We start from the raw sequence: 25,909 nt of genomic DNA on the forward strand, positions 1-25,909 counted from the left end.
CTATAAACTTTTACGCGTTTAGTAATATGCATAATTTCTCACTGGCTTTTAAGAGTGATGACATACCACTTTTTATTTGTACATAACTTTTGAAAGTCATTCATTGTATTTGGATGAAAAGCATAATAGGATCCCATTAGAATTATTATCCTTATGCAATCTTGAAGGGATAGTTCACCCAAAAATGAAAATTCTCACCTTCATGTTGTTTATTCACAACACAAAATAAGATATTTTGAAGAAACTCAGTAACCAAACAACACTGAAGCCCATTTACTTCCATTGTAAAAACGCTGAGGCATTTCTTAGATTTAAAGGGTTAATTCAACCCAAAAATGAAAATTCTGTCATAAATTACTCACCCTCATATTGTTCCACACCCATAAGACCTTCGTTCATCTTCGTAGCACAAATTAAGATATTTTTGATAAAATCCGATGGCTCAGTGAGGCCATCACCAGCAAGACAATTAACACTTTTAGATGTCCAGAAAGGTACTAAATACATATTTAAAACAGATCATGTGACTACAGTGGTTCAACCTTAATGTTATAAAGCGACAAGAATACTTTTCGTGCACCAAAAAAAACTAAATAACAACTTTATTCAACAATATCTAGTGACGGGCGATTTCAAAACACTGCTTCATGAAGCTTCGAAGCTTTACGAATCTTTTGTTTCGAATCAGTGGTTCGGAGCCGTATCAAACTGCCAAAATCACATGAATCATTGAAATTTCAAAACACTTATGACGTATCGAAGACTTTTTTACTGAAATCACGTGACTTTGGCACTCCGAACCACTAATTCGTAACAAAAGATTCGTAAAGCTTCGAAGCTTCATGAAATAAAGTCAAACATTTTTGGAACCACATGAGGGGGAGTAAATATTGACAGAACTATCCCTTTAATTCCTCTTTTATTTCAACACAAAGCTTTTACCTTTCAAAAAAAAAAAAAAAAAAAATCACACTAACCCCATTTTGTTTCCATTTATTTGTGCAACGCACATATGTACAGCTCCATGTGGAGAACAGAAACAGAAAAAAAGACAGAAAACAAATTCATGTCACAATAATACTGATACAGCAAACATACACAGAGCTGTATCCAAACCATACCACTTCCTTACAGAGAACAGCATTATTGAACACCACACATTCACTACTGTATACAGAGGTTAGCTTTCAAACATTATATCCTAAGATTGAAGATAAACGGCTCAGTCCACGAGAGGGTGGTGGAAAAGTTCCATCTTTATTCAATTCCTGCTAATCTGTTGTCTTTGTCCATTGTGTGCATTCAAGTCTTTCTTTAGTGCCAGATTGTGTCAAGGGGAAGGTAACTGATGGCAAAATGTAAGAGAAGACTGCTTTGATAACAGGTAAAGCTTCAGTATATCACCGCATGGTCGCGAAAAGAGGAAGGCAAAGCATGATCGAGATGTACAGCAAGTACTGCAAGTTACGACACAAGTGTGTTCTGGATTTACCTAATGCCATTCAAGTGCAAATATACTGAGAAGAGAAAGGGCAGATTAGTGGCTGTACACTCTAGAAACTTCCTCTGGATCACGTGCCACTTACAGTCAAACATGCAGTACATTATGAGGATACTGAGATATGCTAAAAGATTTATCCACTCATGTTGTTTAATGGACTTAATGATTTCATATGTCAAAATATTAATGGTCCACATGATATGTTCAGTTGGTTTAAAAGACACCTATGGTAATAAAAGAATGTGATTTGAACACTTTCCATCAATCACATTCCTCAGTCAAAAGGCTTTGTTTCATTATCAAGCATGAATTTTAGTAGTCCTGACCGTTTAGTACTTCAAAAAAGTACTAAGAAGTATGACTTGTTCTTTAGGGCACTATTAACCACTTAAATATATGAGGTTAACATAAATGATGTATGTAAAGACAACCTTAACTTTCAATGTTAATCAAGCCGTGTACTTAGAGGTACCTACTATTTTTTTTCTATGGAATAACTACATGAATAACCAATTTCCTTGGACTTTTTATGTTGTAAACAGTATGTTATTATAGTGCAACATATACAGACAGATCAATATTCAGTAGAAAACAACATAAGAATAAACCACTAGTTAAATCTACTGCATTTCACAGATCGAGTTTGGGAAAACCTCCCATTTCCTGTAATGTCTCTCGTATTTATTGTGCTTTTTCCCCACCAGCACTTCGTCTCTTAGCTTCTGAAAGAAGTTACGTTACATCACGCGAGATTTTTCAATGGTTACAGGTTTTTGTTCTTTCATTTGTGCATACCTCTAGCCCCTGACTGTCTGGGAAACCACAGAGTCTTAGTTCAGTTTACCAAGACTCGCTTTTATTTTCACACATTTCATAGTTGTCTTGCAAAGCCAACAAATAAATAAACACCCCTCGCACATATATGCAGCCGCGAGCAGGTGTGTACAGTAGGACACAGTCAATACAATGGATAAAAATAGAAATTGTCCTGCATACTGTGCTGTAGCATGCAAAACTTTATTAAATAACTCTCTATGAAGGATTTGAACTAAACTTTGTGTTGTTTAACAAAGTTTTGCGAGCCGCAACAGCGTATGGCTTGTCTTGCAGAATTCTGGAGTGTCTAGACATTTTTTTTCATTTGTTTCCTTTAGCACTAAACCTCTTTAATAAATCAAAAACTCATCCTGAACAAATTTTACCCAACATTATATGATGACCTGGTTGACTGATAATGTTCATATTTCACAGCTGTGTAACGACAAAGTCTGAACTTTGTTATGTAGGTGAGTCCTGGGAAAGACACAAATAAGAGTTTTTAAAACAATGCTGAATGCTACTTTTTCCACCAGCAGTCTTCTCATACAGCAGTTATGTTGGCCTAGTGCATGATCGAGAGAGAGATACACACAACTATACTGTAGATGTAAGCTCTGATGTCTCTATGAAGCAGGGTCCTGGAGGTGGGAGAGATAACAAAGGAGCATTTCAAGGACTTTTGGGTTGCAGGGCGTCTAATCTGGGCAGGAACTGCTGACTGGTTTTGAGTCTTAGTACAGTGCTTTCTGTCCTTGGCTATCAAATTCTGACCAGGCATCATTTAGTTCCATAAAAATCATCTTGGCATATTGTTCGTAGGGTTGTCCAGTAGCCTGCAGATGGGAAGAGAGAAGAAAAAGACACATTTTGTCTTTTAAAATGCCTTAACTACATATTTTAAGGGGGTCATATCATATTTTTTTTCCCCCCTGAGATCCACTTATAGATCCACTTGAAAATGAAAAAGGCAGATCCACTGCCATTTAAAAGTTTGGGGTCAGTAACATTTTTTGAAAATACATTTATTCAGCAAGGATGCAATAAATTGATCAAAAGTGATAAGTAAAGACATGTTATGAAGATTTCTATTTCAAATAAATGCTGTTCTTTTGAACTGCTTTCCATAAAAATATTAAGCAGCACAACTGTTTTCAACCCTTTCTTGAGCAGCAAATCATCATATTAGAATGATTTCTAAAGGTTGGAATAACGGCTGCTGAAAATTCAGCTTTGCCAATACAGGAATAAATTACATTTTAAAACATATTAGAATAGCCAACACACAGTTATTTAAAATTGTACTAATACTTCACAAATTTTACTGTTTTACTGCATTTTTGATCAAATAAATGCAGCCTATAAACATTTATATAGACATTTATAAAACATTATAGACCCTAAACTTTTGAATGTTACTGTAATTTTGCAGACTTCATACTTTCTCTTTAAGTGCTTCAACATAAACAGAGCAAATACGTCTCTTACCTTGTCAGGATGTACTACCAGCACAGCTTTGCGATAAACCTTCTTCACCTGCTCTGGTGTGACAAGGTCAGCCATCCCTACAGGTTTCCAGCGGTTCTCCCCTTCCCAAAGCACTGTGTGCATGGTGGACAGCAACGCTCTGATGTTCCTTTCCTTCCCCTCAATCCACTCCAGAATCTGCCATAAAAAGCACCATTATATTAAAACATAATAATCTGACTCAGACTTGAACTACAACAAAGTCTTTAAAAAGAGAAATACGTAAGGGACAATGTACAGTCAGCTGGTCATTATCACAAACTAAACGGCAAACATATTTGACAATGACTGATGAATCAGAGTCAAGTATTCCAGTCTGCCATGTAAAAATATATTTAAATATCAGCTTGCATTTATGTGTGTGTGTGTTTTATGTTTCACCTTGAGTCTCTCTGGGTCCATTTCTTTTGCCATCTCCTCTTTTCTCATTTCTGCTATGGTTTTTGGCCCTTTCTTCTCCTTTGAGCCAGCAAAGCCCTGGCCTGAGAGTAGGTCATCAAAGTTAGCAGCCGAAACCTTTGGTCTGGTTCCTGGAAGAAACAGGAAATAATTATTATTAATACTGAATAGTCGATGATTCAACGCTCCGATAGGAGCTCAATATCTGATTTTACATAGATGTACCGCTTCTCTCCCAATAGGTTAATATACAGCCTATTATGTTAATGCTGTAAATAAAAATGTGAAAAGAAAGAAGCTTTTAATAAATCCAACCACCCATGTGACAGAGTTAAAGGGTTAGTTCACCCAAAAATGAAAATTATGTCATTAATGACTCACCCTCATGTCGTTCCAAACCCGTAAGACCTCCGTTCATCTTTGGAACACAGTTTAAGATATTTTAGATTTAGTCCGACAGCTTTCTGTCCCTCCATTGAAAATGTATGTACAGTACTGTCCATGTCCAGAAAGGTAATAAAAACATCATCAAAGTAGTCCATGTGACATCAGTGGGTTAGTTAGAAGTTTTTGAAGCATCTAAAATACATTTTGGTCCAAAAATAACAACAACTACGACTTTATTCAGCATTGTCTTCTCTTCCGGGTCTGTTGTATATGTCCGCTTTCCACAGTGACGCTGCTTCTTCTTCTTCTTTCCTGTTTTACGGTGGTTGGCATCCAGCTTATTTTTGCATTACCGCCCCCTTCTGCTCCGGATAGTGATGCGATTAGGACATCCGCAACATGCACAGCACACCTACGCCCCATTTTAAAAAATATAGCAATACCAAAATACAAACAATGTAGAATAGCTTGAATACAGCGTGCGTCTCCCTCAGACTGTAAACGAAGCTCGGGCGCACGAGATAACACGTCATCAGCGTCACTGTCCAGAGCAGAAGAGGGCGGTAATGCACCAATAAGCTGGATGCCAACCGCCGTAAAACAGGAAAGAAGAAGAAGCAGGAGCGTCACTGTTGAGTCAAAGCTAATATACAACAGACCCGGAAGAGAAGACAATGCTGAATAAAGTCGCATTTTTTATTATTTTTGGACCAAAATGTATTTTAGATGCTTCAAAAACTTCTAACTAACCCACTGATGTCACATGGACTACTTTGATGATGTTTTTATTACCTTTCTGGACATGGACAGTATACCGTACATACATTTTCAATGGAAGGACAGAAAGCTCTCGGACTAAATCTAAAATATCTTAAACTGTGTTCCGAAGATGAACGGAGGTCTTACGGGTTTGGAACGACATGAGGGTGAGTCATTAATGACATAATTTTCATTTTTGGGTGAACTAACCCTTTAAGTTTCACTTTCCTTGATCCGTGACCAACAGAGGAGCATCTTGGTGGCAGGGATTAATTCTTTAACAATGTCTGGGATGAGAAAATCGAGTGTGGAATTGGATGCACTTTGAAATGTTAAAAGATGATCCAAAAATTAAGCATCAGCGTTAATTCAGGCAGGCCTCGTAGTCAAGCTCCGCTATCAGCTGATTCTCAAATTCCAACCCCACCCATATCAGCTGATCCAATTTCTATGGACTCCATTGGCAACTCTAAAATAAGGCGCATTACTTAGCTTCCATCTCTCTGCCTGCTTGGCTGCTTCCACTGCACGCTGCTTGCAACCCACCTCCTCCCCAGCTCCTCCTTAAACTTGTGTATAACTTAATCAGTGTCACATCGATGTTGTGCTGTAGAGTTAAAGCTTGCTCGCACAGGCAATTTAGCTGATTTAATTTGATTTGTCGACATGTGAAATGCATACCTATCTGCAGTGTGGCCTTTCTGCAGTTTACATATATATATATATATATATATATATATATATATATATATAAGTTTATTGATCCAAATTGTTTTTATTCATTTTCTTCTATATCTTTGAGTGGTGTTCTGTACATCATGGCTGTGAATGTTTATCCACATTGCCTTTTATTTCAATTTAAAAAAGATAAAAAGTCATTGTCGGTTTCGTCTATCACCTGACAGACAGTTTTGGTCACTTTATTATAAAGTTGTTTCTCTGTGCTGTGTGTGAAAGAAAATAAAAGTTGTCTTAAGGCCCAGGTATAGGCCTTGCTTCATTTTCTGCATCCCACTCCATCTTGTGTGCAGTTGATACTACGCTGGTACGCTGATACTCCTTTGGCCTCAAGCGCAAAAGAGTTTGTGCGCACTTTCTAGTGGACTGCTGTTTTCAAGTGCTCAAGTTCATTTGTAGCATTTAAAACAACCGATTGTAGTTTTTAGTGTTTATTTTTATTTTACTTTTTTCAAAATTGAACAGAATTTTAATATTAGCCATTTATCAGTTATTGGCTATAACATAAATGAAATTATTGGCTTATCATAACGGTGCATGCCTAAAATATTATAATGTTACAATGAACACATCCGCATGAGCACAACTCCTTCAGACCGGACCAGATTCTATGAACAATCACTAGGCAGTTTGTGTCCAGTTTCTCACCCATGTTAGGCTGTGCTTTTGCTCCAGCGGCTCCTGGCGATGCTCCACCCACGGTGGAGAAGCTGACGTTGTAGTTGGGTCTGTTCTGTGGTGAAGTGTGGGGCATAGAGGGTCCTGGTGCTTTAGGTGGGGTCTGATGTTGTGCACCCTGGGCCGGCGGCTGCCATTGAGCCCCAACTCCGGGCTGCCATGAGGGGAAGCCTGTGCTGGGATGCCAGGCTCCAGAGGCAGTGTGCTGAGGAGAGGGAGCAGGACGCTGGGGGGAGCCCATGGGCGGAAATGCTCCTCCAGTACCAGTAGGTGTGGTGGGCTTGCTGGAGAATCCTGAACCACCTTAGAAAGAACACACCGAATGGAAAGGTGAATCCATGATGAATTTATTAACATGAGGCTCTAAAAAAAAAACTTTATTCCATTTACCTCCTCCCAGTCCGGCTCCTAGGTTACCTAGATCTGCAAAAGGGTCCAGAGTGTTGGGTTTGGTCTGGTGGGTGGGAGTCCCATGAACTGAGCTGGTTGGACTAGTGCTGGCAGACTTACTTCCCATCCCAAAACCTCCTGATATGACAAATCAGGATTTACAATTTAGTATCCTTCAGAGAATATAGATTGGTTTCCTGTAATGTTATTTGCGAGTTTTGCTTCTGTCAGCATTTTAAGCTAGATAAAGTTAGGTCAAGAAAAATTAGGTTTTGTCAAACTTGCAAGAATGATTTGTGATGATTTCTTGATAGCATCAGAAAAAAAATGTCCCTAAATTTATGGATGTCCTAATGTTTAATAACTATCTTAAAGTTGTATAACTTTTATCCTGTATAACAATAATAATGATAGAAAATAGTAATAATAACAGTATAATTTCCAATAAAAACAAAAACAAAAAAACATTTGATTTTAAATAACATTTATGTGTGGGAAATGTATAATAGTAACAATTTTTTTGTAATAATTAGAAAATAAATATGTGTAAATATGCATGTAAAAATTTGAAATTATATACATATCATATACTTATTACAGTAGTTCAGATTTGTACTTGCAAATTTACCTGCAAATCAATTCACTGGTCCTAACATATATGTATATGTATATATATACACACACATGTATGTGTGTGTGTGTGTGTGTGTGTGTATATACATATATATATATATATATATATATATATATATATACATATATATATATATATATATATATATATATATATATATATGTGTGTGTGTGTGTGTGTGTGTGTGTGTATATATATATTATATATATTTTGGGACCAGTGAAAATATTGACAGTGCAAGTACAACTCTGAACTACTGGCCAGATCGGGCAAGGGGTATCCAGCTCTATTGATTAAAAAGATAAAACAAGAAAAGAGGCAGTCATATTATGTTTCACAAGAGATTAACATTTATGAGCAATATGAGCTCATCACACCAGTCCAGATGGCAGGTCAGTAGTGAGTCATTTTGTTTTTTAGGTGTAATTTCAGAGGAGGCCACCAGGTGTCCCTATGGCACATCTTGTGTTCAAAACAAAACTTGCCTGCAGGAGCAGGTTTGTTCCATTCCCATGCTCCCGTAGTGTTCTGCTGTTGGATGTTGACAGAGGGAGTAGTGGGTGGAACAGGTGAACTGCGACCTGTGAAGGGATCATTTTTTAACTTAATAGCTCTCCATGTATCACTTACATATTAATTGTATGAAAAAATACTGAAAATCATATGGATAATACAAATGCGAATGGCATCCAGCTATTTTTGACTAATATTTACCACAGGAAAGTGACATCCGATTAGATTAAGAAGTTACTACAAATCTTAAGGCGAGACATTTTTTTTTTCTGGCTATTGACAGTATTTCCGGATTTATGATAAAAAAGAACTCGTCAACTAAATGAAATAAAAAATTTAACCTGGCTTTATACAATGTTCAGATTTCTGTTCTGGAAATTTACACTGAAGACAAAGACAAATCAATAAAATTTATTTTAGAGTGCAGACTTGCATTGTTGTATAAAAGAGATTCATATTTAATTAGATGGTCATAATTAATTAAAAACGGTCAAATTAGTTTCCCTTTCTTTGTGTTTTCAAGCAAGCTAATAACTTAGCCTACTAGCTTAGCATAAGACTAACTGGTTAAGAAAAGCTAAAACAAGTTATGGTAACGCTCCATGGGGGGATTCTGGGATATATAGGATCTAGCATGAGTGCTTGATTAAAAAAACATTTGCAACACATTATAATGTATCATATTTCTCTTATTTTCAGTAGATGCAAGGCTCTGAGTAACAGAATGTAGCAATCTGCAGTATTTGGCATCATGCAGTGCTCCTTTCAAGTTCTCTTGCATGCTTGAAAAAAGAAAAGGAAAAACACTAGAGTTCCAAATAAATATCAGCTCTCCATGTTACAGTAGTGCGGTTTCAAGGCCTTCAGAGATTTTAGTCAAAGAGGAGGTTTCAAAATCATACGCCACTTGTATGAAGTGATTAGAAACAGTGTTAAATTTTGTTGCTGTATTCCGTATTGGAGTTAATCTGCCTCGCATATTCCCAGAAACAATACAGGGTTTCAGTTGTCCTTCATAGAGCACATGCTGCTATCGACCACACACATTGTACTTAAAACAAATAATCAAGCTCAAGGGCCAATAATAATTCCACTCTCTCTAAATCATCAAACATCAGCACTTTGAATAAGACATTTACTACCGAGCTGTTTTACAGAGATACATTTGCAAGGCTATTTTGTTGATCATATTCTGAAGGATTTAACACAAAAGAGCTTGGCTGGTTGTTATGGTGACATTGCCCACACACTGGCAGTACTGAGAGGCAAAAGCACATGCCTTACCCATGCCCATGTTCTGCATTGTAGGAGACGGAGATCGTGCAGCATGCAGGAAGGGGTCTGGCTGCCCCATATTACCTGGACCCAGGAACGCCCCAATGAAGTCCTGCGGCTTAGAGGCGGGAGCGGATGCAGGCCCAGACCCGAATGGGTCGAAAGCTGAAGAATTAAAGAAAGGATTCAGTATCTTTTGCTGAAATGGACATTTATAAGACAGATAGTTCTGACTCTCACATCTGATTGGATAAAATAAGTTCAAAGCTGTTGCCAAAATATGCATTATATGGTCACAGCTGTGCATATTTTATGTCGTAAACAACCTTGAGTTAAGAAATGATTGCAAATTTCAATAAATAAATAAAAATAACTTATATATACACTACCACACTACCAATAGTTTGGTGTCAGTGAGATGTTGAAAGAATATTTTTGCTTATGCTCACCATGGCTGCATTTATTTGATCAAAAATACAGTAAAACCAGTAATATTATGAAATATTACAATTTAAAATAACTGTTTCTGTTTTAATTTATATTAAAATGTAATTTATTCCTGTGAAGTCAAAGCTGAATTTTCAGCAGCCATTATTCCAGTATTCTAATGCTCTCTTTGATGAATAGAAAAGAACAGCATTTATTTAAAACAGAAATCTTTTGTAACGTTATAAATGTCTTTACTGACACTTTTGATTAATTTCATGCATCCTTACTTAATAAAAAGCATTCATTTCTTAAAAACAAAAAACCTTACTAATCCCAAACTTTTGAATTGTAGTATAAATATATTTGATGGGAAAACTGCTTTTAATTAATAATTCATTTTTATTATTATTGTTACTATTATTAATAATATTAATAAATAATTTTAAATATTTAAATGTTTTTATTACATTGCTGCAACAGCCATTTTATAAAGCAATATACCATGTTACAGCAATTTTAAATGTGCCATCGAATGAAAAATTGAATTTACCTTGGCATAGTTGAATAACAAGAGTTCAGCACATGGAAATGACATACAGTGAGTCTCAAACACCATTGTTTCCTCCTTCTTATATAAATCTCATTTGTTTAAAAGACCTCCGAAGAACAGGCGAATCTCAACATAACACTGACTGTTACGTAACAGTCGGGATCATTAATATGTACGCCCCAATATTTGCATATGCCAGCCCATGTTCAAGGCATTAGACAAGGGCAGGACGTCTGGATGTGCACAGCTGAATCATCAGACTAGGTAAGCAAGCAAGAACAATAGCGAAAAATGGCAGATGGAGCGATAATAACTGACATGATCCATGATAACATGATATTTTTAGTGATATTTGTAAATTGTCTTTCTAAATGTTTCATTAGCATGTTGCTAATGTACTGTTAAATGTGGTTAAAGTTACCATCGTTTCTTACTGTATTCACGGAAACAAGAGAGCCATCGCTATTTTCACTTTTAAACACTTGCAGTCTGTATAATGCATAAACACAACTTCATTCTTTATAAATTTCTCCATCAGTGTAGCATTAGCCGTTAGCCACGGAGCACAGCCTCAAACTCATTCAGAATCATTTGGTAAAGATCCATTTGAGGGTTATATTAGCTGTGTGAACTTTGTAAATGCACTGTATAATAGTCGAGAGCTCGAGGGGCAGGGAGCAAGAGGATTTAAAGGGGCCGCACATGCTTAATCGGTGCATAGTTAATGATGCTTCAAAATAGGCAGTTAAAAAAGTTAATTTAAAAAAAATCTATGGGGTATTTTGAGCTGAGACTTCACAGACATATTCAGGGGACACCTTAGACTTATATTACATCTTGTAAAAACTGGTTCTAGGGCACCTTTAAATTAATGGTCTCTTTGACACTGCGTGTTATTAAATTGTTACTCAATGAATGTCATTCAAATGAATAATTTTCTCACTTTTTCTCACTATTATCAACCAAGATGCTGCATCATTTCACTGACTCCTGACAAACAACTCAGCTAAATCAGTTCTTTTTTAAAAGCCATAAAACATACTTACTACCTCCAGATCGAGGTGATGGACAGGGTGATGAGGAAGTTGTGGATCTCCGCGGGGTGGACTGAGCAGAGTTGGGGCCGCTGGCCGGCTGTGGTGTAGGCGGAGCTCCAAACAAGTCCCCCAGCAGGTCTGTGGTGGTACTGGTGGTCGGAGGTTGTGGGGAGGATGGAGGAAGCTTAGCCGCATCACCGTCCAGCCCCAGTAGATCCACTTCCTCAGCTGCTGGAGGAGGGGCCGCTGCAGACTGGGGCTCCGGCTTCTTAGCCGCTTTTGATTTTTCATTGCTCGTGTTGCTCTGCTGGCTAGAAAGGGAGAGCATCTCATCATCTGAGGGTTCACTCTCTTCATTCGGACCCACTCTGCCTCCGCAACTCCCATGCCCCTGGGCAGGATCTAAGGGACAGACAGAGAAATGGTTAGACCTAAAGAACAAAGTCAAGTTTGCCCATATGATTTGCGTGTTATTTTTTTGTTAGTTTTATGTGAGAAGCATAACATTTCAGTGTACCTCTCAAATTCAAAGCCACTAAAATCAATTAGTTTTCAACTACCCATCAAATTGTCTAAATTTAAAAGTCAACTACAAATCTATTAATGAACTATTTACTGTTGACTCTCACAAGCCTCCTACACTACATCTTACCTTCCAAGTCCAAGCCCTCCATTTCATCTTTTGAGCAGAAAATAAAGTACATTAAACAGATGGTGTTTAGTTTAATGGTGCACAGACACTCTACAGATTGCCAGCGAGTGACTGATGAGTTGACTTGTTTAAAAAGCTCACTGAGGGACAAACTACTGAGCACTTAATGGTGATTAACTCCACAGGGACACCGTGTCACTCTCTATCATATGAGAAAACAGCAACTTTACTTCAAGATAAAGAACAGAAGGCCTTCCAATTAGGGCTGTGTGATATAGCTAATAAAATAAACTACTGTTCAAAAGTTTGGGACAAATGGTAAACAAAATGCTGTTCTTTTGAACTTTCAACTCATGAAAGAATCCTGAAAAAAATGTAGCAGTGTTTCCACAAAAATAGTAAGCAGCACAACTGTTTTCAACAGTTAAAGGGTTAGTTAGTTTTCAAAAATGAAAATTCTGTCATTAATTATTCACCCTAATGTCGTTCCACACCCATAAGACCTTCGTTCATCTTCACATATTTTTGATGAAATCTGAGAGCTTTCTGACACCTCATTAGACAGCAATATAACAACCACTGTCAAGGTCCAGAAAAGTAATAAAGACATTGTTAAAATAGTCCACGTGACTGCAGTGGTTCAACCTTAATTTTACGAAGCGACAAGAATATATTTTGTGCACAAAAACTAAACAAAAATAATGACTTTATTCAACAATATCTTCTCTTCTATGTCATTCTTTTAAGCTGTTTACGTCCAGTGCTTCCAGGTCAAATTGCTGTCATAGACCTCTCTGATTTCATCAAAAATGTCTTAATATGTGTTCCGAAGATGAACGAAGTTCTTACAGGTTTGGAACGACATGAGAGTGAGTAATTAATGTCAGAATTTTCATTTTTGGGTGAACTAACCCTTTAACAATGTTTCTTGAGCACCAAATCAGCATATTAGAATGATTTCTGAAGGGTCATGTGACACTAAAGACTGGAGTAATGGCCAACACAGGAATAAATTACATTTTAAAATATATTAAAGGTGCAGTATGTAAGAATTTTGTCCGCTAGAGGTCGCTAGAAGCCTATTCAAAACAAAGGCGTAGCTTGATGACCCCAAGTTTGAGAGCGGAATCTTGGGACATGTGGTCTCCATTTTAACGGACGGTGCAAAAGAACAGGGATAGGACTCGGGAAGAAATCATGTTCATGGATGCGATTATTAACGTTACTGTAGTATGAAGCAGAGCAGGACCGAGTGTTGTGGGAGCTGAACGAGGCCGCTGGAGCGATTGCGCAACACACGCCTCACGAGCAGCGGAACTTTTATTTTGACACAGTCGCCGGCGCCGCTTCCGCTTTTCCGGTCATGAGTATGAGGTAACGCAGCTTTGTTTATTATATTAGATACATTTGAGAGTGTTGAAAATTATGTTATAACGTTACTCTGTGCGTTCGCTCGGTGGCTGTTGTGAGACACTTGTTTGAGCCACACTGCAGTAAGATAGATCGAATTTAGAATATCATATTAATGCTGGAAGAAAATTCTGTATTACTGTTACTAAAAATAAAGCTGCATCTGATTATGTTATATAAGTTACTTCACAAAATAGTGTTTTTCTCTGAGGCATGGTAAAGCATGGTACTCGCAAAAAATCAAGAAAATTTGATTTAAACAATAAGACTAAACATGTTGAGCTACATAACAATGATTAGTTTTCTGTCTATAAATATATCAAAATAGTTGTTCCCTTGTCTATTAAAACATGTAAATATTAAAGCGTCTTTGGTGTTTCCATGGTTTCTACAAAATAAAACAGGAAACCGAGGGGTAATGCAGCTATGACGCAATTGACAGGCGACTCCTCACACGTCCCGGAGCCTTGGTTAAAACTGCAATTTTCTCACGATTTACAAATAGTTGGAATCATTTGCGATAATGTAAGTACTCAAGTGAACTAAATATATAACACTGACCTAGTGGTTTTTGGATATTTTACTGCAAAAATATTACATATTGCACCTTTAAAACAGAAAACAGTAATTTTAAATTGTATTAATATTTCACCTTATTAATATTTTTACTGAATTTTTGATCAAATAAATGCAGCCTTGGTGAGCATAAGAAATTTCAGTCTATTTATGATATTAAAAATATACTTCAATATTTATGTACTTGCTGAGATAGTTTAAATGGGTGATTTATTTTTTTCGATCAGACGCTACACATTTTAGCTTCATACTACTTGTGTGTGTTACCTGCAACAGCAAGTGCATCCTGGTGTTCCTGATGACAGGAGAAAAGCACGTTGGGGCTCAGGTCTTTGGTGGGGAACTGCTCCCACGGTGGGGTGAGATCTTTCTGTTTCTCTGTGCTTTCAACCTCAATGTCTAACAGCACATGAAACAGCTGCGGGTATTTCTCTGGAGAATCACAGGCATCCAGCTCTGTCCTGGACAAACACACACGGACTTCACTGTAAAGTTGCAAATAGTTAAACAACATGTACTATACATAAACATTTTTATTTATTTGAAGAGTTTGGTTCCAAAATGCAATAACTCCATTTTGATTAATTTGAGTAAAAAGGTGTTTTCTTTACCAAGAAAGTGTCAAGATGAAAACCACTATTTTCTGTTTCAAACTTTCACATAGCATCTTTTGGATATAAAAACATTAAAAATTCAAATCTACATTTTGATTTTAAAAAGTTTATTATAAAAATGTATTATTTTTTCCCCAAAATGCAATAAATCCATGACACTTTTTTTTTTTTCAAAATGCAATTAATCCATCAATATAAAAGTTATTTTTCAAATTGAAAATACGCAACAAAGTAAGTTGATTCACATATATGACAGAGTCTAAACTTTGCCAATATTTATCTTATATTCAGGCATTTTACTAAAAATACATTCAGCCGAAGAGGAATAGGGCCAAGCAATAATAAAAAAATAAAACCATCTCGAGATTAAAGTTGTTAAATTTTGAGAAAAAACTCATTAAATTTCGAGAAAAAAGTCGAGATAAAATGTTGAGAATAAAGTCATTAAATTATGAGAAAAAAGTCGTTAAATTACAAGAACAAATTCGTTAAATTACGAATTTGTTCTCATAATTTAATGACTTTTTTCTCGTAATTTAATGACTTTATTCTCATAATTTAATGACTTTATTCTCAACATTTTATCTCGACTTTTTTCTCGAAATTTAACGACATTTTTCTCATAATTTAACGAATTTGTTCTTGTAATTTAACGACTTTTTTCTTGTAATTTAATGACTTCATTCTCAACATTTTATCTCGACTTTTTTCTCGGAATTTAACAAGTTTTTTCTCGTAAATTAACGAGTTTATTCTCAACATTTTATTTCGACTTTTTTCTCGAAATTGAACAAGTTTTTTTCTCGAATTTTAACAACTTTAATCTCGAGATGGTTTTATTTTTTTATTATTGCATGGCCCTAATCCTCTTCCGTACTCTTCCGTAAAATGGTCATCTTGTTAATGTTATGAATTATTTGTCATTACCGATTAAAGAGTATCTGGCGCCACCGCACGGTTAAATAAACACATTTGCCGAGTACATTTGCATTAAAAACGGCTTTTAAAAAAGCCTTTAATGTTTACAGCGCGTGGAATGGTGCGCTGTGATTGGTTGAGCGGATATATCGCGTTCTGCAGAAAAAGGAGACTGCCGTTTGTCACGTTTTGGGAAGAAAGGGAGAAAACATGACAGAATAACACGACAGATATCACATTTTGTGCAAAATTAATAAATGGCTTTTCAATACCGACCAGATACAATACTGATTTTGGCGGAAACTCAATTTTTTGAAAATGCCGTTAATCGCGTTTTGGAACCAAACTCTTCATTTATTTATTTATAGATTTTAGGTTTAAATTTCTATGAATATATAAGGAAATCTAGTCTGATGAAGTGCCTACAAGCTCGAAACATAACCCATGTGAGTCTTATATAAAATTTTTTGCTTATTTTTGGAGCTTTGGTGTGCTGACTTTTTCCTGCTTTTTATTAATATTTTTTGGTCGAGCACCCATCTTTGAGCATAATTTTGCCAGTGACGTGCATACTTTTGTTCTGATTTTGTATGAATGTACAAGGGAAAGCGTATATGCTGGGGTTGCTGTATCTGGTCACCCCACATATTTAAAGTTGCGATAAAAAAGAAGATAAAAGTGATAAATCCTTTCTTCCATATTGTGACATACATCCAAGTGTAACGGATCATCAGTAAAGAAAGAATTTAGGGCAGGGACTTGGTTTTATGCATCAGTTGTTGATTGGATCTCATGATTTTAATCATTTTTAATCAGTGTACTACTCGGTGTGACAAATCTTTAAAAGCACAAATATGCCATGTAGTCTATAAATTAATAATGTCATAGAATTGTATGTATAATAATAATAAGAATTTAAAGAATGTTGATTGAAATAGTTTTACACCCTAACCAGGTGCCCTAACCAGGTGCTACATGATAAAGCAAAAAGCAATCTCCTCCATGTAAATCAGAGTTTCTGTCCTAACATGCTGCTACAGAAGCAAAGAGTGACTAGACATTTTGTCAACTCACTATGTGTACTTTGAATCAATTTTAAATCTAGATTAACTGTTTTAGATTTTCCATTGTTACAGCGTGATGATTATGAAAGAAGTGGAAAGAAACACTTACTTCATAAACTTTAAGACTGTTGTGCCGGGAGCGATGAAACCAGTATGGAACTGAATCTGGAATATCTGGGTGTTTGTTACCTGCAAACACCCCAGAATTTAAACACTGACAAATGCTGAAGATGTTGCAACTTTTCAGTCACTAACAACTAGCAACAACAGAAAGCTTACATCAGGATTCCTATATATTTTCCATTTCAAAATTCCATACTTTTCCATACAAATTTCCAAACCTCTATGTAGACCGTATTTAACATAAATGGTTCATACAGTATCATTTTCAGCATTATATTTGGTATATAGTACAGCAATCTGAAAAAAAAAAATATTTTCTCTGTTTTTTTTGAAGTGACAACATGTGCTTACATGATCAGAAGAAACCTAAAATGCTTTATAACCAAAACAAATCCACCTCTGACATATCAATTCGATACTGTAAATGTGGTTTGAATAGCATGTTTACCAAGCAGCAAAGTACAGTCTGATTTAGATGATTGTTTGCTCCTTTATCTGTTTCTGGTTTGAGTGACACACACACATTCATTTATTGAAGTTCTAAAGAGATTCACTTATGGCAAAGACAAACAGTTTTGCGTAATGAAAATGTGTGCCTTGAATCTATTCAGTCGTGTTTGACAATCACTAAACTATCACAAAACTTTTGCCATGAAAACACTTTGCTTATATGATACATTTTTAGAAGATCTTAATTTTACATTTTAGAAAACTGAAAAGGGGCAAAAACACAAATATTTTTCCATACTCTGTTTTTATTTCAATACTTATCCAGACTTGGAAATTATTCAAATAAAATTCCATATTTTCCACACTGTATAGGAAACTTGTTACATATAGGACTGTATATACTCATCCTATTGTTTCCTTCTCTGCTGCAGCTTTAAATTTAAAAGGGGTAACAGTTAGTTATTGGTCTCATACCTTGGCCTGAAGTGCATGGGAACGCATGTGATAGACTGAAATCACCACGTCTCCTTGGGCACTCACTCCCACAGGAAAGACCACTTTGCCCTCTTGAATCCTGTGTTCCCTGAGAGCAGCATACATGAAGATATACATCAGCGCACAAAAATATCATTATTTTTAAGTTCTACATAAATTATCTTGTACACAATTCAAAATAAAATAAAGAAAATTCTATATTTTGCATCCTCAAATCCAGAATTTGAGGATGCAAACAGGATACAGAAAATTCAAATTAGATTTACAGGAAGTAGAATTAAAATGGGATTACATACATTCATCCTACCTGCTGTTAGTGTATTTTTAATAATAAATTTCAGCATAAATTATTCATAAATATGTTCATCATACAAATAACATGGGGATATTTTTTTTTAATTTCCATTCAGTAAATTCTTCTTCCTGTCATTCTAATTCAATCTCCAGTTCAACTTCCTGTGAGGTGTGAAGAATTTACGTTAGAATTTATTCGGCAAATCTGTTTCCAGCGCATTAACTCTTTTTCGCACAAGTCAAAAACCACCTTAAGCAAGCTTAAAAACTTTTTTACAAATTAAGGGATTTTTTTTCTAAATTTAAACATTTCCATCACTCATTTTTGATGTGATACTAAAAAATGTGCATAAAAATGCAAACATTGCTAATAAGACACTAAGGCCCGGTTTCACAGACGGGGTTTAGACTAAGCCAGGATTAGGTCTTTGTTCAATTAGGGTATTTAAATAGCTTTTATAAACCTACCTTAGAAAAAAAACATTGCTGGTGTGCATCTTGAGACAAAACAATGGCACTGACATATTTTAAGATATGTCAGTACAAGTTTCTTTCAGTTGAAACAGCTCAAACATGCATTTTAGTCTAGGACTAGCTTAAGCCTTGTCTGTGAAACCGGGGGTAAGAGCCATATTTGACAGGACAATATATTACTATTCATGACATATAATTTCAGCTATGTTAAATGAACCATTAGCAGAGTATCTAATAAGGACATGCTTACCTCATTTTCTCATACTCCTGAGCTGTAGAAAATATCTTGGTCTCACCAATAAGTACGTCACAAAATGGCCGACAGCCACTGCGTTGTTTGTTGAAGCAAGGAACAGGACTCATTGTGACGGCTTTAATGACTAGCGGTTTGGAGTGGGGCACGGTGGGCTTCTCTGAGACTAAACTGCATACATAACCTATGTACCTGAATAAATACACACACACATACATACATACAAGACTGTCATACCTTGTTTAATCTAGGACATATGTACATTGCATTCTTGCTGTTTAAAACTAATATGCAGAGAAATTGACATTTCAAGATAAAAGTAATGTATGCCATACTTAGCAATTTTATAAGTTCATCATCTACTGTAAGATTATTGTTAAGTATTTATACCTTTCAGTAGTTTCTATCAAAGCTACACTTTGCGAGAGCTTCAATCTGATTGGTCGTACCTCCTATGTGAGGGCCACAGGCCAGATCCAGGCCTCTTGGCGCTGAGAAGATGCATGGCTGGCACCGGGTTGGCAAAAAGGTGGCAGAAACAGAACATGGCACAGACCAGCACGCCCGAAGGAGCTCTGCCATCCTGAAAGAGCAAACATGTGTTAGGACAGGCTTGAATAATACAGATGTTTATTGTTAAGTTCCTCCCTTTCTCTTGTACTTATAGGCCAGTGTTTTAATCTTCACTGTCAGTTTTTGTGTATGCATAGCTGTTGTGTTTCCTTAGTTTATTATGACCTGTCTTGGATATTCTTTTGTGTGAATAAAGCTGGAATTAGATCCTTAACTTTCGCCCTGTCTGAACGTTACAATTATATTATATTATATATTAATTTTTGTGTTAAATGGTTAATCAATATTTTCAATTTCACAAATAAATAAATCAAACAAACTGTGAATCTTTCAGGCTTTCTGTTTGTGGTATCATTTTTTATTCAAATCATGCATATTTTGTACCACACAGTTTCATTAAAAAAGACTAATTTGACATACTGTCCTATTTTTAATTAAAGATAATGATGAATGGTGCCAGAAATGTTGTTTTCTTTGTAAGCTTAGTCATATCTCAGAAATGTATATTTTTTATGTCATAATTAGCCTTAAGAAACTGTGGGCCTTTTTGGCCAATGTGAAAAGAACATGACTCAAATGTAAACAATGAATCTGGTTTAACAGTTAATGCTTAAAGGTGCCCTAGATTCAAAAATTTAATTTACCTCGGCATAGTTAAATAACAAGAGTTCAGTACATGGAAATGACATACAGTGAGTCTCAAACTCCATTGTTTCCTCCTTCTTATATAAATCTCATTTGTTTAAAAGACCTCCGAAGAACAGGCGAATCTCAGCATAACACCGACTGTTACGTAACAGTCGGGATCATTAATATGTATGACCCCAATATTTGCATATGCCAGCTCATGTTCAAGGCATTACACAAGGGCAGCCAGTATTAACGTCTGGATGTGCACAGCTGAATCATCAGACTAGGTAAGCAAGCAAGGACAATAGCGAAAAATGGCAGATGGAGCAATAATAACTGACGTGATCCATGATAACATGATATTTTTAGTGATATTTGTAAATTGTCTTTCTAAATGTTTTGTTAGCATGTTGCTAATGTACTGTTAAATGTGGTTAAAGTTACCATCGTTTCTTACTGTATTCACGGAGACAAGAGCTGTCGCTATTTTCATTTTTAAACACAGTCTGTATAATTCATAAACACAACTTCATTCTTTATAAATCTCTTCAACAGTGTAGCATTAGCCGTTAGCCACGGAGCACAGCCTCAAACTCATTCAGAATCAATGTAAACATCAAAATAAACACTGTACTTACGCGATTAGACATGCTGCATGACGAACACTTTGTAAAGATCCATTTTGAGGGTTATATTAGCTGTTTGAACTTTTTTTATGTTGTTTAAGGCAAGCGCAAGCTCTTGGGGCGTGGAGCATGAGAATTAAAGGGCCACACACCCTGAATCGGCTCATTTCTAATTATGCCCCAAAATAGGCAGTTAAAAAAATGAATTAAAAAAAATCTATGGGGTATTTTGAGCTGAAACTTCACAGACACATTCAGGGGACACCTTAGACTTATATTACATCTTTTAAAAAAAGTTCTAGTGCACCTTTAATAACCACAACAGGCAACAGGTATGAACATCAAAAGACTTTCTTACCGAACAGGTGATCACACACACATTCTTGGGGTTTTGCTTGAGCCAGTTGTACATATTCTTACACACGGCAAATAGGTTGTGAAGACTTGGGGCCTGCCTGGATGGCCAATTGCATTCTGAAACCTACAGATAAACGAGAAGAGGAAGAAGTGAGAGAGAAGAAGATAGGTGAATAAGAGAGATATACAAATGAATTAAGATTTGGATAATCATGGATAAAATACAAACATTTTTAAAAAGATATACAAGAAAACAATTCTTACAACAACAAGGGATTTGTGTAAGAAGAAAACTTAGAAGAATCATCATATATCACATATATTATTTATATTTAAGCCAAACCTTCATTATAAATAATACATCAATGTTGCTGCACTTTTGTCATTAAAAAAAGAATAGATCTTTTATAACTATAACAGCAAATAAGTCATGAGATTGAAATAGTTGAATCATGCAGTTAATCTTAGGAGTTATTTAATTACATGGGAAAAGCTCTGTTTAATATTTAATCAAAAAAGGCCATAAGAGTCAAGACAGCCACTAGTATCATTTCTAGACAGAAATGAGTCTCGTAGAATAAGTAACTCGCACTACACCAGTGTTTCCCAAATCTTTTATGTTCCCCAGAGCACCATCAATAAGGCTCAAGTACCCCTTCACTGACACAAAACCAGAATTGCATTCCTCATACTTGGTATACCTTAGCATTAAAGGATTAGTTCACTTTAAAATGAAAATGACCCCAAGATTTACTCACCCTCAAGCCATTCTAGGTGTATATGACTTTCTTCTTTCTGATTAACATAATCTGAGTTATATTAATAAATATCCTGATGCGTCCATGCTTTATAATGGCAGTGAAAGGGACCAACGAGTATGAAGCTGAAGAAAGTGCATCCATCCATCATAAACGTACTCCAAACGGCTCTGGGGGGTAAATAAAGGCCTTCTGAAGCGATGCATTTGTGTAAGAAAAATATCCATATTTAACAAGATATAAAGTAAAATATCTAGCTTCCGCCAGACCGCCTTCCCTGTTCATCTCACAAAGAAAATGTAATGCCTCTTGCTTATGTTATGTCCTACGCCTTCGGTATTCCTAAGTTGAAATCTAGATATTTTACTTTATAACTCGCTTCACTTCAGAAGGCCTTTTTTAACCTCCCGGAGCCGTGTGGAGTACATTTATGATGGATGGATGCACTGTCTTGAGCTTCAAACTGTGTTCATCAGAAAGAAGAAAGTCATATACACCTAGGATAGCTTAAGGGTGAGTAAATCGTGGAGTAATTTTCATTTTAAAGTGAACAAATCTTTTAAAATTTCTTCATTTTTATGAAGATTTGCTTTTGACAACAATCAACGCTATGGGTGTGAAAAACAAACTCACCATTTACCTTCTTTTAATGAGACATTTGGGACCTAATGTATTAACATTTTACACGACTGATTTAATATGGATTGCAATTTAAGCTACAAAGTGAAAATATTAGTAATGGTTGTCCATTTTTTGACATTTCCCATGACATTTTACAGAGGAAGCATGCTCTTTAATGACAAAATGTTTTTGGCCCACTTCCCACTATTGAATTCTTCTGTAAATCCTGTTCTGAGTTCTAATACAAATATTTTCATTCAAATAAAATCAATCTGTGATGAAATAGTTAGAAAAAAAAGTAGCTATATTCATGTTACGTTCTCTGAAATGTCTTAATAATAGGGGTTGCACAGACTAGTCGACTTTTTAATGCACTGCCATGATGCTTTAAGCTTGACATTGATAGATGTTGATCATGTGATTTTGACACTAACAACATGGCCGCCTTGCAGGTGAGAAGCCCGGTGGGTCATTGCAGTAAAACAGCAGTGGTACATCAAGTGTGAAGAAATACTTCACTAAAGATGAAGCCTGTTCTGTCACTTGCAAAATATGCAAGTCTGTCCTGAAGTATAACAAAAGTACAAGTGCAATGCACACTCATCTGAAAAAGCATCTGCTAATGCTAGGTGAGAAATGCAAATCATCTTGACAGAAGTCAATTAGCAACTTCACCAAACATCCAGCTGTGACAGAGAAGAGACGGCAGCAAATTAGCAATTTGCTGGTAAATTTCACTGTCAAAGACTTTCGACCTTTAGCTGCAGTGCACGGAGAAGTTTTTAGAGAAATACTGCACTTTTTTTTTTTAAACCTGGCTAAAAAATGGGACACCACTCCGCAACAGCCGAAGAAGTCAGTGAATATTTATTAACACCACATATTCCCACTATAGAAAAAACCCTGCAGTGGTGGGCCTACGACCAGGACACATTTCCCAGTTTGGCAAAGCTCTGCAAAATCTACTCAGCTGTCCCAGCTACAATTTTTTCACTGGCATGGAATACCATCACCCGACAGCGGGCGAGCCTCCATCCAGCCCACGTCGATTCCCTCATCTTCTTGCATGCAAACCAGGATCGAAAAGCAAAAACTGTGACTGAGTAGGACTGTGAGTAGGCTTACAGCTTAGATCTTGTGTGGGTGTTATTATGTTAGGCCAACATATGCCAAAATATTTTTGGGAGTTTGTGTTATTGTTGCATTATTACCGTTAAGTTACAACATGTTATGAGCTGTCTGTCAGCATCTGTATAATTTTTTGCAAATAAATTACAAATTGTGGCATGTTGCAAAGCATTCCCATCTCTTTTTATTAATGACGTCATCAGCCATTAGTCAACGTCGACTCGATTTCTAATCTCATAACTATCGACTTCAATAAATCGGAGGTCGTTCAACCCCTGCTTAATAACTTTTTCTATAATATTGCTTCTTATGTTTAAATTTTTGACTGGACATCGACATTCTCTTTTATTGGCACAGACAACATTTGCATTTAATCTATGACAGTAGTAATATCTTGTACTATTAAATGTGGTGCAATATCACGTATTTTGATGGAAATTGCATATGGAAATGATATGCAGATGAGGCTTTGCATGTTAAAAAAAGGTATATAGCCTACTTTCAGGGTGAAAGTCCCAGATGTTTGAGAGCAGATTGTTTTGACAGTTCAGTGAGCAACGATAGAGAAACTTTATCTGACAAAAACCTAAAGGCAAATTTATTTATAAATGAAATCCAGATGGGATGTTTACCAAAGGTAAAGTGATTTTCAGTCTTTGTATGTTGCAATTTAATTATGTATGAAATTTCCCCCATGAGCTCATACACCATCATTTTCTACAAATTTTAATAAGAAGTCATTACTTACAGGCAACAAGGACAAGATGGAAATCTTTCCAAGTACTTTAATTTGAACACAAGCTCTTAGTACTTTGCCCACTGGCACTTTGATTTGTAAGGTGATCTGGAATGTGAAATTAAAGTATGTAAGTCAGGAAATATAACTGATTGCACTCACTCTGTTGGAGAACTTGGCCCCTCGGTAGTTCCTCTGTGACAGGTTGAAAACAGTGTAGTGGTCGGCATGCCGTGAGTCCAGAAATGAACGGATATCCTCTGTGTGGTTCCTGTAGCCCATCTCCACCGCCTCAGCAGGATATGACATCACTGACAGAGTAAACGGACAATTAGAAAAGGATTATAACACTTCTTTCCAGTTGTTTTGTTCTTCCTTTGTATTTAAAATATTTTAAAAATATAAAATATTTTCCTCATATTTTTATGGTTTAAAGGTGCCCTAGATTCAAAATTTGAATTTACCTTGGCATAGTTGAATAACAAGAGTTCAGTACATGGAAAAGACATACAGTGAGTTTCAAACTCCATTGCTTTCTCTTTCTTATGTAAATCTAATTTGTTTAAAAGACTTCTGGAAAACACGCGGATCTCAACATAACACCGACTGTTACGTAACTGTTACGCCCCCAATATTTGCATATGCCAGCCCATGTTCCCAACATTATGAAAGTCATTAGACAAGGGCAGCCAGTAACGTCTGGATCTGCACAGGTGAATCAACAGACTAGGTAAGCAAGAACAACAGCGAAAATGGCAGATGGAGCAATAATAACTGACATGATCCATGATAGCATGATATTTTTAGTGATATTTGTAAATTGTCTATCTAAATGTTTCGTTAGCATGTTGCTAATGTACTGTTAAATGAGGTTAAAGTTACCATCGTTTCTTACTGAATTCACGGAGACAAAAGCCATCGTTATTTTCATTTTTAAACACTTGCAGTCTGTATAATTCATAAACACAACTTCATTCTTTATAAATCTCTCCAACAGTGTAGCATTAGCCGTTAGCCACGGAGCACAGCCTCAAACTCATAGAGAATCAAATATAAACATCAAAATAAATTCGAAGCATGCATGCAGCATGCATGACGAACATCTTGTAAAGATCCATTTGAGGGTTATATTAGCTGTGTGAACTTTGTAAATGTGCTGTAATATAATCGAGAGCTCGTATGGCAGGGAGCACGCAAATTAAAGGGGCGGCGCACTGAAAAAATCAGTGCATAGTTAATGATGCCCCAAAATAGGCAGTTAAAAAAATTAATTTAAAAAAATCTATGGGGTATTTTGAGCTGAAACTTCACAGACACATTCAGGGGACACCTTAGACTTATATTACATCTTGTGAAAAAGCATTCTTGGGCACCTTTAATTGAACTTCTACAGTCATCAAAAACATATATCTGGACATCACTTTTGGCCATACAGACCAAAGTCATGAGAGTGAGAAATATGCAAATAAATTCAACTAGCAGACTGATTATATAATAACAGTTAAAACAGAGGATACGCATGTC

General features: G+C 36.1%; 1 protein-coding gene across 8 annotated transcripts in view; it reads right to left on the minus strand.

The window, feature by feature from the left end:
* Positions 1-977: 977 nt before the first annotated feature.
* dnajc6 (DnaJ (Hsp40) homolog, subfamily C, member 6) overlaps positions 978-25,909 on the minus strand; it is a 39,972-nt gene continuing 15,040 nt past the window's right edge. For 3 of the 8 annotated variants that reach the window (XM_048199896.1, XM_048199891.1, XM_048199889.1), the window contains 16 exons: positions 24,548-24,696; positions 21,144-21,266; positions 19,406-19,539; positions 18,954-19,148; positions 17,915-18,023; positions 16,977-17,056; positions 14,539-14,732; positions 12,286-12,312; positions 11,643-12,035; positions 9,627-9,782; positions 8,315-8,410; positions 7,196-7,333; positions 6,776-7,108; positions 4,226-4,374; positions 3,806-3,982; positions 978-3,153 (listed from right to left, as the gene is read on the minus strand). In XM_048199896.1, the coding sequence (XP_048055853.1) occupies positions 3,052-3,153; positions 3,806-3,982; positions 4,226-4,374; positions 6,776-7,108; positions 7,196-7,333; positions 8,315-8,410; positions 9,627-9,782; positions 11,643-12,035; positions 12,286-12,312; positions 14,539-14,732; positions 16,977-17,056; positions 17,915-18,023; positions 18,954-19,148; positions 19,406-19,539; positions 21,144-21,266; positions 24,548-24,696 (2,555 nt within the window). In that variant the 3' untranslated portion in view covers positions 978-3,051. The remainder of the gene's footprint in view (positions 3,154-3,805; positions 3,983-4,225; positions 4,375-6,775; positions 7,109-7,195; positions 7,334-8,314; positions 8,411-9,626; positions 9,783-11,642; positions 12,036-12,285; positions 12,313-14,538; positions 14,733-16,976; positions 17,057-17,914; positions 18,024-18,953; positions 19,149-19,405; positions 19,540-21,143; positions 21,267-24,547; positions 24,697-25,909) is intronic. The other 5 variants (XM_048199894.1, XM_048199895.1, XM_048199890.1 and 2 more) reach the window with 5 other exon arrangements.

The sequence above is a fragment of the Megalobrama amblycephala genome, linkage group LG8 (assembly GCF_018812025.1).
Source record: "Megalobrama amblycephala isolate DHTTF-2021 linkage group LG8, ASM1881202v1, whole genome shotgun sequence".
NCBI lineage: Eukaryota > Metazoa > Chordata > Actinopteri > Cypriniformes > Xenocyprididae > Megalobrama > Megalobrama amblycephala.